Here is a 14,163-nt window from a genome sequence, read left to right as displayed (position 1 = left end):
CTGATACTTTTAGACCTATCAGCGGCATTTGATACTGTCAGCCATGACCTGCTCTTGGACAGATTGGCCAGATTTGGAATAAAGGGCGCGGCATATAAATGGCTAGAATCTTTTCTGACAGGGAGGCGACAGAGGATTCAGCAGGGAGATGGTATCTCCGATGTAGGTAGGGTGGAGTGCGGAGTTCCGCAGGGCTCAGCACTATCCCCACTACTTTTTAATCTTTACCTACAACCTTTGATTGAGTCCTTAGTGCACATGGGTTGTCGAGTGTTTAACTACGCAGACGACACCCAGTTGTTATTTAGTATTGAGAACTCAACTGTGGCTCAGGCCCATGTGCAAGAGGTCCTTAGGTACAAAGTCAGCTGGATGACTGCCAACCTACTGAAAATTAACCCCGAAAAGACGGACGTTTTGGTGGTGTCTACTGGTACATCGCCTTGGGGTGACCTGTATTGGCCTCAAGAACTTGGTCCTACTCCAACACCAGCAGCAAATGTTAAAAGTCTTGGCATAAAAATTGACCGTGAACTGTCAATGTCTGCCCAGATTTCAACGGTAGTTGGAACCTGCATCGGCCTAATCAGGCAGCTGTGTAGGTTAGTTCCTCTTCTCTCCCAGTCTATGCTTCGCACGGTGGTTTCAGCCACAATTATATCACGACTGGATTATGGTAACGTCCTTTACTTAGGCCTGCCAAATAATCTGATCAATAGATTGCAGGTTGTCCTGAACGACGCGGCGCGTTTAATTTTCAAAGTTTCCCAGAAGAGCTCATTCCTCCCCCCTGTTGCTTAGGCTTCACTGGCTCCCCGTGAAGCAGAGGGTGGAGTTTAAGAGCTTGTGTGTAGCACATAAAGCAATATATGGACATGCACCTGTCTATATAAAGGATCGTTTGATGCCCTATAACCCTAAACGATCGCTCAGATCTTCTGATGCTCAGTTGCTGGCCTGCCCTCGTTTTAAAATGACAACAAAGGGCGGAAGATCCTATTCCATACAGATTCCACAGCTGTGGAACAAGTTGCCAGACCTTCTCCGTAAAGAGGCCAATCTTCTACGCTTCAGAAAGCAGCTGAAAACATTTTTGTTTAGGGAAGCCCATGGCCCCATTTAATTACATGTTATTTTATTCCCCTTCTGGTTGGTAGAATTGTTGTGTTTTCCTTGGTCTAAAGCGTCTTGAGACCTGTAGGTGAGTTGGCGCTATACAAACTAAAGTAACATAACATAACATACCACATGTGGAGTGACCTACTTCCACCACTCGTGTGGGGGGCTCCATATTTTATGACCTGAGAGATACTCTGGTTGTGGATGACTTCAGAGCACTTAGTACAATCAGCCACACCTTTTAAGTACGGTTTCCCTTACCACATGGCAAGTTGCTATGCTTCTTGATTGCTATTACATTTTGTAATTAGTTGGGTGCTTTTCGCAATTCTGCCACCAGGTGGTGCACGGCTCTCGTGTTAAGACTGAATGCAGCCAGTGCAATCATATAACTATATTTAGCAGAACCGCCTACTTTTGATCTTTGACAACTGGGACTGAAGGGGCGAATATATAATGTAGTATCCTGTACCCCCTAAATAGGTTCCAGTGTTGACAGTCCACCGGTAACCCATCGACTCTGATTCAATCAGGGAATTTATACATTTTGTGCCACTGAGTGCCTGATTCACATTTAAACAATACATTTCCGATCTCCCTGATAGGAAGTTCTCAGCTTTCCCACAGCCTGAAACTCAATCAACAAAGTGATCTGAACTATTAACCACATAACCAGCTCCCTTTGAGATCGCCAGATATACATTTCATCAGCAGCGGTCACAACCTCTTGATTAGTAGCTCGTCTGCCTCCACCGTTTCTATTTGTTTATTCATGTATTCTTGGGATTATATTTTGCGTCAACAAAACCAACCCACAAGGTTATCTGGGTGCTTTCCATAAGCACAGTTATTACTACATACAATAATTTTACAAAAGAACAGTTACATATGTTTCACTATATAACAAGGTCATTTTAAAAAGTGGTCACAAAAATGAACCAACTATTATAACCATTAGCCACGTAGATGTGTGATTATCAGACACAAAATGACAAATAAATGAAAGGAAACAAAAAACATTTCTAACCAAATACAGTTCCATATGTATTCATTTTTACCTTCATGCTTCAGGGTTTGGTCATAATCTTCTCTCGATTTTTGACCCCCTCCCCACACCACCAAGTTACTATCTTGGGAGACCTTCAATTGCCTTTTCTTCCTCGTCTAAAATGGTTACCTGCATTCTATGTAAACTGCAATTTTGGTAAAAACAACAACAACAAAAAGAATTCTGAGGCCACGTGGCCGTTTTCAGCAGAGGTTTGATAACGTTGAGTTCATGGGTGATATAGTCTGCTGTACTGAAAAGCGCGTGTACCTTCTGTACTTTCAACTCATTGTCTTTACCCCAACCAGTGGGATAATGGATGGGCAAGAAGTCAACCCTGTGGTTCCCTTCCACACTTTCCCTGCAGTGAGCGGTCCCCTCCAGTGCAGCAGTCACTCTCTTCGTCCATGCAGCAACCAGTTATTTATCTGGTGTTTTTGTTAGCAGCCCAGTTGTTAGCCCCAGGGAGAGCTGCTTCACACAGTACTCCATCTACATATATCATTACAACACACCAGGGTGCACTCTTGCTCAAACCTTTCCTTTGAGATGACTCTGGCTCCATTTGGATGGGTGACGTAAAGCAGGAGCCCCTAGAAACAAGCAACATTAACTGGGAGGTGGACAGCCTCTGGACCCAGAGCCTTGGCCAGGTCTCAGCCGCCACTGCTTGTACCTGAGTGTGGCACTCATCCATACGTTGGCTTGCCTTTATAATGCTAGGCAAGCTGTCAACATATAGGTGGTGTTATTTGCAGCTCAGTGGAATGGGCATGGCATGGAGGGTCCCAGTGTCAGACGCCAACCAACAGACTTGAAGCAGAAGTCCCAGGCAAGTGTCAAATGTGTCAATGGAGACAATGTGGTGGAGACCACTGTCAGACTGCTAGGCAGGGACGGTCTTAGGGTCCCTTCAAGCTATCACGCAATTGTTGGGCACCGTGAAGTGCACAAGTTTAATGTGACAGTGTTCATTTTCAATACCTGTTGCAAGTGGAGTTAGTCACAGTGGTAGGTTTACTTAAAGAAGTTTGACCGCCCCGTAATTTCCAAGCATAATGCTAGTGATGGTACTGTCGACAAACCAGTAGTAGCAGCCCGAGGAACCTCCTCATCCTGTTTTTCAGTTTTGATCTGTATGACAGTGTGAAGGAAATGATGTTAGTGTTGTCTATCTCTCTAGACTTTTGGTATTCTCTGTAATTCTCCCCCAGGATTCTCAGACCTTGACACATTTTTACTTGGGTTTTTCTCCTCTAGTCACATCCACCAGTTGTGGTCACTGCCGTAGAGCGATCCTGGGATCCAGAACCCTGGTTTATAGCTGCAATAACCGTGACTGCTGTCTTGCTCACCACTGTTGCTGGAATCATGGTGTGGAAGATCCTATCCAAGTAAGACCTATATGCATCTAATTCACAAATACAATACACAGTGGGCACATCGAACCATATCTGTAGAACTATTTACAATTATCTGGCAAATCAACTCATAATAAATTCTTCACTGAAGAGACTTCTCATGAACCAAAACAATGCAAGGTGACAGACTTATTGGGTATTACTTTCACTGTATCTCTGCAGCCGTATAAGGGTGGTCGTGCACAGTACTCCGGCACCTGCCATCTTTTGGTGCCACTGGTTACAGATTCCCACAGTACATTAAGCAAAATGAGGTGCACCGAACTCTACACATGTAGTCCATTGTTATTGCATTAATCTCTTCTTTTATTTCAAAATCAATAATAGTTAATAAAAACAGCCAACACGTTTCATACCCCAAAGACAGAACTTTTTGGAACTTCATCAGGGCTTATGTGGCATATTGCAAATTCACGATAGAGTGATAGAGTATGGTATTTCTTGCAATAGGGAGATGCTCCAAAAATTGTCAGTAGTTGACAACTTTTATATCGAGATGCATTCAAACCTTCAAGTTATGAAATAACAAATAGTAGTCTTTGTGGAGACCAAGTACTCCAAATGGTAAGATTTAGCTACCTTTTATATCAGGATGCAAATAAGCTTTCAAGTAATATACAACAGTAGTCCTTGTGGAGAAGATGTACTCCAAATGGTGAGATTTAGCCACCATGATAAGCGGCCGTGCCTCCTTCCAGAAATGCCATGGAAGAGACTTCTCACAGGGAGAACGTATTCTGTGAAGAATGTCTCGGAAAAACGTATTCTTGTCTAACAACGCCAGTGTGTGGCAAAGGAGCATGAAATGAAATGAAATGAAATTTGATTTGTAGAGCGCATGGCTGCCCGAAAGCGTCCCAGCGCTTGCTTAGGGAACCCGTCCTGGTATTCCCCTGCGAGATAACCCATTACTGGGCATCCCCAAGGTGAAAGCCAGGCATCCCGCTGCGAGGGGCCGTTGTGGAGATTAAGCAAGCTATTGCCCTGAGTTACAGAGTGGGACTCCATGATTGGAATAGGCACTGAGGCGAGAATTGTCAGGTCCGGTGAAATTTGAGCCCAAGACCTGCCAAGGCAGGGAATTGAACCTAAGTCCGGGCCAGACCTCCGCATCAGGGTCTGCCGCTCCAACCACTTGAGCCACACTTCTCCACATCCCCTAGAAGTAAGTTTCAAGTTTATTTATGTTTGATAATATGCCAATATAGGCAAGGCAAACATTGGAAAAATAAAAATACATTGTTATACAGAAACATAGTTATCAAAATATCATCATGAAAGCAGTATATTTTGTTTCATTACATATATAAAACACAGCTAAAATACTTTACACGTAATCTTAAACAAAGAAATAAATAGATTTCTTTCTCACTGACTAGTGCAGCAACATAACATCAAATTTTGAAGCATATATTGGAGCATATTCAATGTGCAAATAGATTGTATACATGTTTCTGTATTTATCCCCTATCTAAAATTCTCATCTTTCCAACAAATAAAATGTTAGAATATATGGGGCCAGATGTATCAAGCCTTTTTGAGTTCGCAAACAGGCCGATTCTGCAAATTGGCCCATTTGCGAACAGAAAAAGGCCTTTTCTAATGTATGGAAGGCTTTGGCATCTGCAATTTAGGTCATCACAATTTTGAGAGATTACCTAAATTGCGAATGCAAATCGGGATTGGCACTTTTGCAAATCCCTATTACACATGCAATTAGCCTTTCCTAAGTGTGAACTGTGCATTTAGGAAATGCTAATTACCATCAACCTCAAGCTGATAGTAACCTTTGTGCAAACTTTTAAAAATGCATTTTTCAAAGTGCTATGTAGCTCACACATTCCCCTAAGGCATGTGTGTGCTTTACATGTGCACAATTTCTTTTTTGGGTGGTGATTCAGTGGAAGCCTTAGGCCCCCAGGCTACATTGATTTTCCATTTGCTAATTGTGATTACCAATTTGGTCATCGCAAATTAGCAAATGCAAAACCAATCAAAGGAGTCATATTACCTAATAGCGATTTGCTATTTTACGAATCACTATTAGGTAATGTTAAGCAGTCGCAAAATATTCGCACCTAAACGCTCCAAAATAATTATTAGATTGGTTCAATGTGATTAATACGGGCTATTAACTACTCTGACATTATTATCAGAGAACTACATTTATTAAATAATAGGCCCAGGTGAAATTTTTGTCTTCCAGTGTAATCTCATGTCATTTGTGTTATTTCGAGTTATGCTTGTTAAGCAAAATTACCAAATTGATGCCATTACACCAGGTTGTATGATTAAACAACGATCAGGCAAAAATCCTATTGCAGAGGCCTAGGTAAATTGTGATTGACCAAAATGTAAGCAGATGTTGTCACAGCACTTATGCTCTTGTCAATATTTTTTTTAACACTAAATGCATCCTTGCTTCCAAAATGTACGCATCACACACTAATCAAATTTTTCATTAAAATATAGCTCTAAATAGAGGATTTTCATTTTGTGTAATTTTGTGGCACTTTTCTGAATTTTTGCATATTCACACAAAAATAGTGTATGCAAATTTCACGCATCCCTAGAATAATTTAGCATTTACATTTTTAAAGTTTGATTTACATAAATATTACATGAACAATTTCTGTGTCATCAATACTAATTTTGGTCTTTTCCAGTTTATAGCAGTGGTGCCTCATCTATAGATTAGTACTTGCATTTCACCTGAGTTTATATTATTTTAAATCCCTTCCTCCTTTATTATATTTTGTATTCCCTTGTCCCTTGTCCTTTCTCTCTTCTATGAATTTATAGCTAGCTTAGGTCATAACAGCTGAAAACAGGTTTAAACCCCCCAATAGATTAGTGAAAAAAAAGAGGTAAAGAGTAATTAGGGTGGGCTTATACATCCTTTAGCTCGCTTTGTAGCTATTGATAAAATAATGAGTCCTTTTTCTCTTCGGGATAACTATTTGCAACTATTAAAAGATTATATTTAGTAATATACCACAATTAATCTTGATGACCCTATTTTAAATGCACTACTTCATTATACAGAGAAAAGGACTATGGTCCTGATTTGCATTTTGGCAGACAGGATATCCTTCACCGTTGTGACGGAGTAACCCACCCACCGAAATCTAAATAAGTCCCCAAGTGACCTTCTGTCAAACAACTTCTGCATTTGCTCTCAGATGGCAGAGAAGTTATTCAACAGTGGGTTCTTACTCACAACTACTGGGCACTTCAATTATCAGCATTTCCACTTATATATGACAATATAAAAGCTAGTTTAGATTGGTTATCAGGAAGTATTGTGGGCTTTTATAAAAAGGCAAGTGACACTGAATAACGACTAATGTGCACTTCTTAGGATCCCCTGTAAATCTTTCGAGTAGTGTGAAAGATACATTGAGAAATACTAGTGGATAGCCGTATGAATAGAACTTGGAATCTCGTACAAGAGATAGCAAGTGCCCGGTCTGGGACTTGGCTAGCTTTTTTCTGTTCAGTCTTGTCAATAATACATAGTTCTTGTTTGATCTGAATTCGTTGTGGGTGCAAGGCTTTGTTCTCAGACCTCATGAACCGGCCTTCAATTATAAGTTAGTTACTATGTCTAATATTTAATACACAGTAGTTTAAGAATCCATCGCTCAGGTTAAAAGATAAGGTGGCTTAGGCAATTTGTCAGAAAACACTAACCCTTACTTCTGGATTCATTGGCAGCAATTAATGTTTCTATATGTCCCCTTATTGACGGATAACTACAGACCCGGGGAAAAGGGAATGGCATAAAAGAGAAAACTGAAATGTTGGCTGTCGGCTCTGTGACTTGTCACTCTGCTGGGTACTGACGTCAACTGGTCATAGTGTCTATCTAAAGAAAAAATGAGAATTTTTTGTTATGTGACTACTAAATTGAGTCATCTAGGACTTTCTAATAAAATTACATAGCTTCAAAATGTATCCTTGTTTTGGACTCTCTATGTTGAAGTGGAACACTGGTATTATGGAAAACTGGAGCATAAATAATATCTATATAAATAATGTTACTCAACCTTTGACATAAACACCAAGCGTTCTCAGGCAAGGTCATTCCCTTCTAATTTGTGAATACATGTTTTCGAGTGCTGACATGCATTAAAGGTAATCTGTTCGTAAAACTGTAATACAACAATCATTCATCGGCATTCTCTAGCTCACGCTAACACCAATTAGCCGCTTACCTTAACAACCACCATTTCTTTAAATACAATATATGCATTGTGAATTTAACAACCCTCTTTTAAAGCAAAATAATCCTTTTGTTCCCTCAAATAAATAGGATGTGATAATTTTCAACGAAAATATAGCTCCGTTACTTCAAGGTAATTTGTACTGTTAAACTTTCAAAGTTGATTCCAAACATGACTTAAATCCTTATGATACTTATGTGAGTTCAGTGTCCTTTTCCACACACTCAAGGTACTGGCTGCAGCAACACAGTGTCTTGATTTCCTTGAACTGAGGCTGTGAATCACATGGAAAACTATACTGGCAATGTCAAAATCTCTGCCATCACTCCGAAACAATGTGAGAATTCAGTAACTCATGGGACATGTAGTTTGCATTCAGGCACCCATCCATAGTATGTCTTTTAGAGACACCAAACCTTTTACTAAGTGGTGCTGAACTCTTGGACCACTACCAACATTTCATTCCCCGCAATGAACTCAATGTGTGTCAGTGATCAATGAAAAGATCAATTTGATAGTATCAAAATGATTTTCCTTTTTTGCACTGTTGTTGTCACTTAAATGGTAATATATTATATAAAAAAATTGTGAGTATGTTGAACAAATATAACTTAAATGAATGAACAAACAAAGGTTTACATAGACAAAAACTAAAAAATAAATTAGAAATATATTTTTCTATAGTAATGTTGGCCTCCATATTTTTATGAATATTATATAATGTGGTTACTTCTCATCTGCACCTAGATTATGTTTGATTAAACTAGAAGCTTGCTATTGGTCTTTTTTACATAAAAGAGCCTCCTCTTGGTACCTGAAAAATGCATTGCGACTCCCCAGGCACGAGGAGGTTGGAGCTGCTACTGCATGTCAACACTGATAATAATGCGCTGAGTGACCAGAGAGCCAGTCAACGGAAAACACCACAGTCAATTTTTTTTTTTTTCAATTTATAAGCTTTATTCGACATTTTGTCATAAAAGCATTCACCTAACCCTATACAATAAATACTACTTATAAAAATACTTCTAAAAATACATATTAAACATTAAATGCCGAACAATACATGATAAAAGTTCGTAAAATTACAACACATTATTACAATTTAAAAAGACACATTCCATAGGTTAAAAAAGTAAAGAACATGATCTATGTCGCAAAAATACAATTTAAGGATATACATAATTTCATTATAATACAGTAGCCATTAGTGATCGGGTACGAATTAGCCACGACCACGCCAAATATTTTGCTACACCAACCACATATAATGTTGTACAGTCTGATGCAAGTATCCTAAGGGCTTCAGATTGGCTTCGGGTTCCTAACTTTAAGCACACCGGTTTTAACCACTTACGTCTGGGGGTCAGATACAATGGACAACAAAACAAGAAATGGGAGATGTGTTCAATTTCCTCATTACAATGGTGACAATGTTCATCCCATGTCTGGGACCAATGCTTCTTAAACGCATTTAAAGGTAATGTACCAATGCGGAATTGAAAATAGAGTTTTCTATCATAAGGTTTTTCAATTAGGTCCCAAAAAGGTTCATATGAGGGGTACATTTTTAAATTTAAAAAGCGAGATGTTAGATTTGCGCTTATACTGTCCCTAAACATTGCAAAATATATCATTTCCCAATATAAATCTTTTAGTTTTTCCTTAGAAGGGACGCAAGTTGGGTCTTTGTTGTCCCATAAATGGTCCAATTTCAATTTTGTAAGTAGTCCCCGCAACTCCCTTAACCATGGGATGGTATGGAAACGATCGAATTTGATGACATCCATCAATGCTGCTGCATAGTGGCCTAGTTCTGGGGTCACCATAATTCGCCTCCAATATAGGAGGGGCCGAAGCCTCGCTATATCCACAACCGATTTTCTACCCAGGTCTAGTTTTAACGGAATTGTTGGTGTGCTTTGGGGGACCATTACGACCCCTCTTAGGAACCTATTTTCAGCTCGGCCCAGTTCGCTCAAGTTTGAGAAACCCCATAATTCAGAACCATATAAACAAGCCCCCAGTACTTTCATAGAATAGATTTCCATAACACAATTCACAGGCTTAGTCAGTGAGGTTCGGTGTTTTAGCGAGATGGCACCTGCTAGCTGTCTAAATTTTAGTAGGGTTGTGGTTATGTGATGCTTCCAGCTCATGTTTTCTTGCAGAGTGATACCTAGATATGTAAAAGAGTCCACTCTTTCTAAGGTTGTTCCTTTGTATTTTATTACACCCTTGAAAGAGGACTGCTGATTGAGGCACATAAATTTCGTTTTGGTGGTGTTTAATTCTAGGCCCCTTTCATCACAATAAACACCAAAGGCATCAACTACTTTTTGTAACCCACTAGGGGTGCGGGAAAGTAATAATGTATCGTCCGCAAACATGAGAACTGGTACACGAGAGCCGGCTATTACAGGGGCGTCACTAGCAATCTTCTCTAAATGTTTAACGATACCATTTATATAGATAGAGAAGAGAGTTGGCGCTAGGACACACCCTTGCCTCACCCCACGTTCTACCGGGAAGGAATCAGTTACATCTCCTTGATTGCCCCATCGTATCCTAGCGAAATTGTTTTCGTGTAGGCGAACAAGGAGTGTGAGCAATTCCTGTTTTATGCCTGCATCCATCAAGGTCTGCCAAAGTTTTTCCCTGGGGACCAGGTCAAAAGCGGCTTTTAAATCTACAAAAACTGCATACAATGTCCCCTTTTTCAAGGTGACATTTCTCCAATAAATTGTTAAAAAATGGAGGACTTGGTCGACGCTGCTAGTTAAGGGCCTGAACCCAGCTTGATAAGATGACAGGATGTTATTTTCGTCGATCCATTGCTGCAGTTTATTTTGCACTAGTCGGCCCATTAGCTTTTGAGCTGTGTCGATCAAACTAATGGGTCTGTAGTTTTTAGCCAGGGATCTGTCGCCTTTTTTATATATGGGAATTATTTCGACTCCCTTCCAAGAGGCAGGCACTTTCCCTCCCATGGCCACTGCATTGGCCAACATTGTAAAGTAGGTGCACCAGGACTTCCGGTCAGATAAAAAAATATCGGCCGGAATTCCGTCCATGCAGTCCAACACCACAGTCATAAATAGGGCCCAAAATAACCTCCAAAGAAATACAACAAAAAAATACATGATTTCGATACTGCTTTTAGACACGTTAAATAAAGGTAGTTTCAATTCCAGTCCAGTCCAATTGAATGCAATTTATTTTTGTTAGGTTTAAAGGAGGAAAAAGTACAAATACTCTCTACAAAGTAAAAAAGACAATTCATCACATTTGATTAAAATGTAGACAGTGCTCATGCAGCTCGCGCAAGTGCCAAAAACATTTAGGGCCTGATTACGATGCTGGTCTGACAGCCGTGGCCGAATTCCAACCGCTGAGGCCTGGAAGGTACAGCCAGCAGTATTATGATGCAACTACATCTACGGCGGTGAATATGTCACTGCAAGTGGGCACAAATGCACAGAAAACGTGCAGTTGTACACACATGCATGACTTTTGTGGGGATATGCCTTGTGCTCTATGTACCCCATTGCTGGAGTGTAGCGGAATGTGCACAGTCCAGTAAATAGGGATACATACAGCAGAAATAATTTCCTGGATTCTGACTCCTATAGGGGAGTCGTCATCGGGGTTCTGCTGCTCAAGTGTAGGGGGACCTGGAGAAAGGCTTCCACGGCAGAGACTGCTAGGGAGAAGCGGTTTTGGGTGAATATGCACCCCACAACCTTTGTTTCCCACAACTTAAGGCATGTGGTTGGACCGCCACAGTTGGGTCGTCGGAAACAGACTTCATAATCAGGACAGCGGTCGGGGATCCCTGTACTGCCCTATGGCTGCTGTCGGAGTCGGCGGTCTAAGAGCGATCGGTCAGAATACATATGGTATGCATCGTAATCCGGCAGTTGGACTGGCCGATTCCAACAAGACCGCAGAGGTCAGACCACCTCCGACAGAACATCGGAATGCGGTCAGACCATCATCATAATCAGCCCCTTAATTCTGAAGAAAAAGTTAACCAACAGTCAAATGAAACTGAAATTAAATATAAATTTGATCTTAGATCAAAGGATTACGGTTTTCCATGCATCCACAAAGTAACTCTTGCCTATATCAGTTCTAATTCAATGTAATAACTACATCATTGTGTAGTAGATGTATTACTGAATTACCAAAATCTCAGATTAGAATTCCTGAAATTATAAATTCAGCCCCATGGGAAATAACTGTGTGGACTCACCATTACTGTGTGGATTTCCGTAAGGTATTCCTTGTTCCATCTGAGCAGGTGTTAAATGTCTGCAGGTGTCATGTGTGTAAGGGAATGGAAAAATGCAGTCGGTGGGAGCGAGCCCAATGTGACCCCATGTTTGGCAGGAACTAGGAAAATGGATCCTAACTATACTGCAGCCCTTTCCTCATGCGGTTTTACCACATGGTAAATTCGGGATTTACAACTTAGAATCAGCTTCTTAAAGTGTATCCAGATCCTTGAGGTTAACAACAGCAATATACATGTTGTATATATTTATTTTAATTAATGAGAGTGACAGCTCATTCATTATTTGGTACATTATCCTCAGTTTGTCTTGCTCCACATGGATTAAAGAGGGAGGTAATTTCCTTTTGACACCATGCAAAGTTTTTTTTGCTCTTCATCTTTCTGGAACAGATTTCAACTTAAAATGTGTACACACTTGATTGCTCTTTGTGTGATCCTGTCTCGAGGATGCGGTAACACTTGAAAACAGATAAAAAACACTGCAAAATCAAAGAACCAAACATTGACTGCCAAAATATCTCCCCAAGAAACTTTTCAAATTACAATTTACCCATTATAAACACTTGTGCCAAATATGCTAGTACTGGAGTTATAATAGGGAGTTAGTCCAGTCCTTCAATAGGTGAGAGGATTTAGGAATGTAAAGCAAGTTTACATTTTTTTAGAGAAATGTTTATGTAAGGTATGTATTTTATCAGTCTATGTTTTAGAGTCAATGGTCCTGATTACAAGCGGTGGAAGAGGGCACAGGATGAGGTATTTACCACACCTGGTAAATACAGATGTATTTACTGTGAGCTCTAAATACCTTGTATTCCAATTTTTCTCTGAAAAATTAGGAGTTACATGCAAAATCAGAGAAATCTGAAAAGAATACTATGTGTATCAAAATCTACAGCACATTTTTCCCCAATAAATTTCACCAGGTTGGATCTACTAAAATTTGCCAAAGCAAAAGTGTCAGAGGTGTGGTATTACTCCGTGACATGGTATTCCGATCCATGCCCAAAATTAATGTTCTCAACGAGATCAGAATTTACCTGATCAGAGGCTTTAACCCCTTAGACACTGATGACGAGCTCAGCTCGTCATGAAGTACACCTCTCGTACGCTCATGACGAGCTGAGCTCGTCATGAACCGCGGGATTTTCGAATCTTCAGCGCACAGCGGGAAAATGCGCCGCACCGATGGTGTTAATCAGACATACAGAGTAGACATAGCACCTCCTAAAACTAAACTGTTTAACAAACTCAATAAGTCTTACCATGCATCCCACTTACAAAAAGAACAACCTTTCAGTACATTTATTAGTTCAAGAAATATTATGTTTCAGTGGCCAAGAATCATGTACTTATGTTAAAAAGCAGGGCAGTGCTATGTTAAGGCCATTGCTTGTTGCTGCTTTATAGCACCAATGTAAATGGCCACAAGAGGGTGCTGGAGTATAAAAATGGCCTAAAACCAGATCTTGCTGCGACTAGAATGAGAGCGTCCCAACGCAAAACAATATTTTGCCCGGGGCTCTGATAATCCTTCCTCTGGAGCTGCTAGAACTAATTGTTAAAATCAAAAGTATGCAAAGTCGTGAATCCATGTAATAATCTGTTCCTGAAGAATATAATGTGTAAAAAAGTTATCAATTTATCTGTATTTTCCAATTACTATCAGGTACACCAATACAACTTTGCTTAACGCTTTGTTTATCTTTTCCAGATTTAGGATGCTTACCTTTGTGAAGGCAGAACCCATGTCAGATCCACTGCTCAGCGCAAGGTGAGACCAGATCCACAAAAAAAAGAACTCGTTCGCAAGGTAAGGGACCCGGACGGGGGCCCTTGAAGGGTAGCGAGGTCCCCACAAAGGAGGTTGGAGGGGATATGTCCTCCCTATTAAATGTATCTACATACAGACAATTGGGTATCCCTTCTGGAACTAAGCTGGTTCCTCCAAGAGAGAAAAAGAGGTCTAGGGGACACCAATGATTTTTAAAAAAAAATTTTATTGAGCAAAGCAGAGGATAAACAATAGAAGAAAAAAACATATATCCTTTA

General features: G+C 40.2%; 1 protein-coding gene across 1 annotated transcript in view; it reads left to right on the top strand.

The window, feature by feature from the left end:
• LOC147692578 (cadherin-related family member 4-like) overlaps nucleotides 1-13,889 on the top strand; it is a 256,491-nt gene extending 242,602 nt beyond the window's left edge. Inside the window, exons 14-15 of the mRNA XM_086939538.1 lie at nucleotides 3,428-3,561; nucleotides 13,826-13,889. Coding sequence (XP_086795664.1) covers nucleotides 3,428-3,561; nucleotides 13,826-13,889 — 198 coding nt within the window. The remainder of the gene's footprint in view (nucleotides 1-3,427; nucleotides 3,562-13,825) is intronic.
• Nucleotides 13,890-14,163: the final 274 nt, after the last annotated feature.

Source organism: Lissotriton vulgaris, chromosome 9, assembly GCF_964263255.1.
Source record: "Lissotriton vulgaris chromosome 9, aLisVul1.2, whole genome shotgun sequence".
Taxonomy (NCBI): Eukaryota; Metazoa; Chordata; class Amphibia; order Caudata; family Salamandridae; genus Lissotriton; species Lissotriton vulgaris.
Note: the sequence above shows the minus strand (reverse complement) of the source record. Positions and strands in the feature narration are given on the sequence as shown.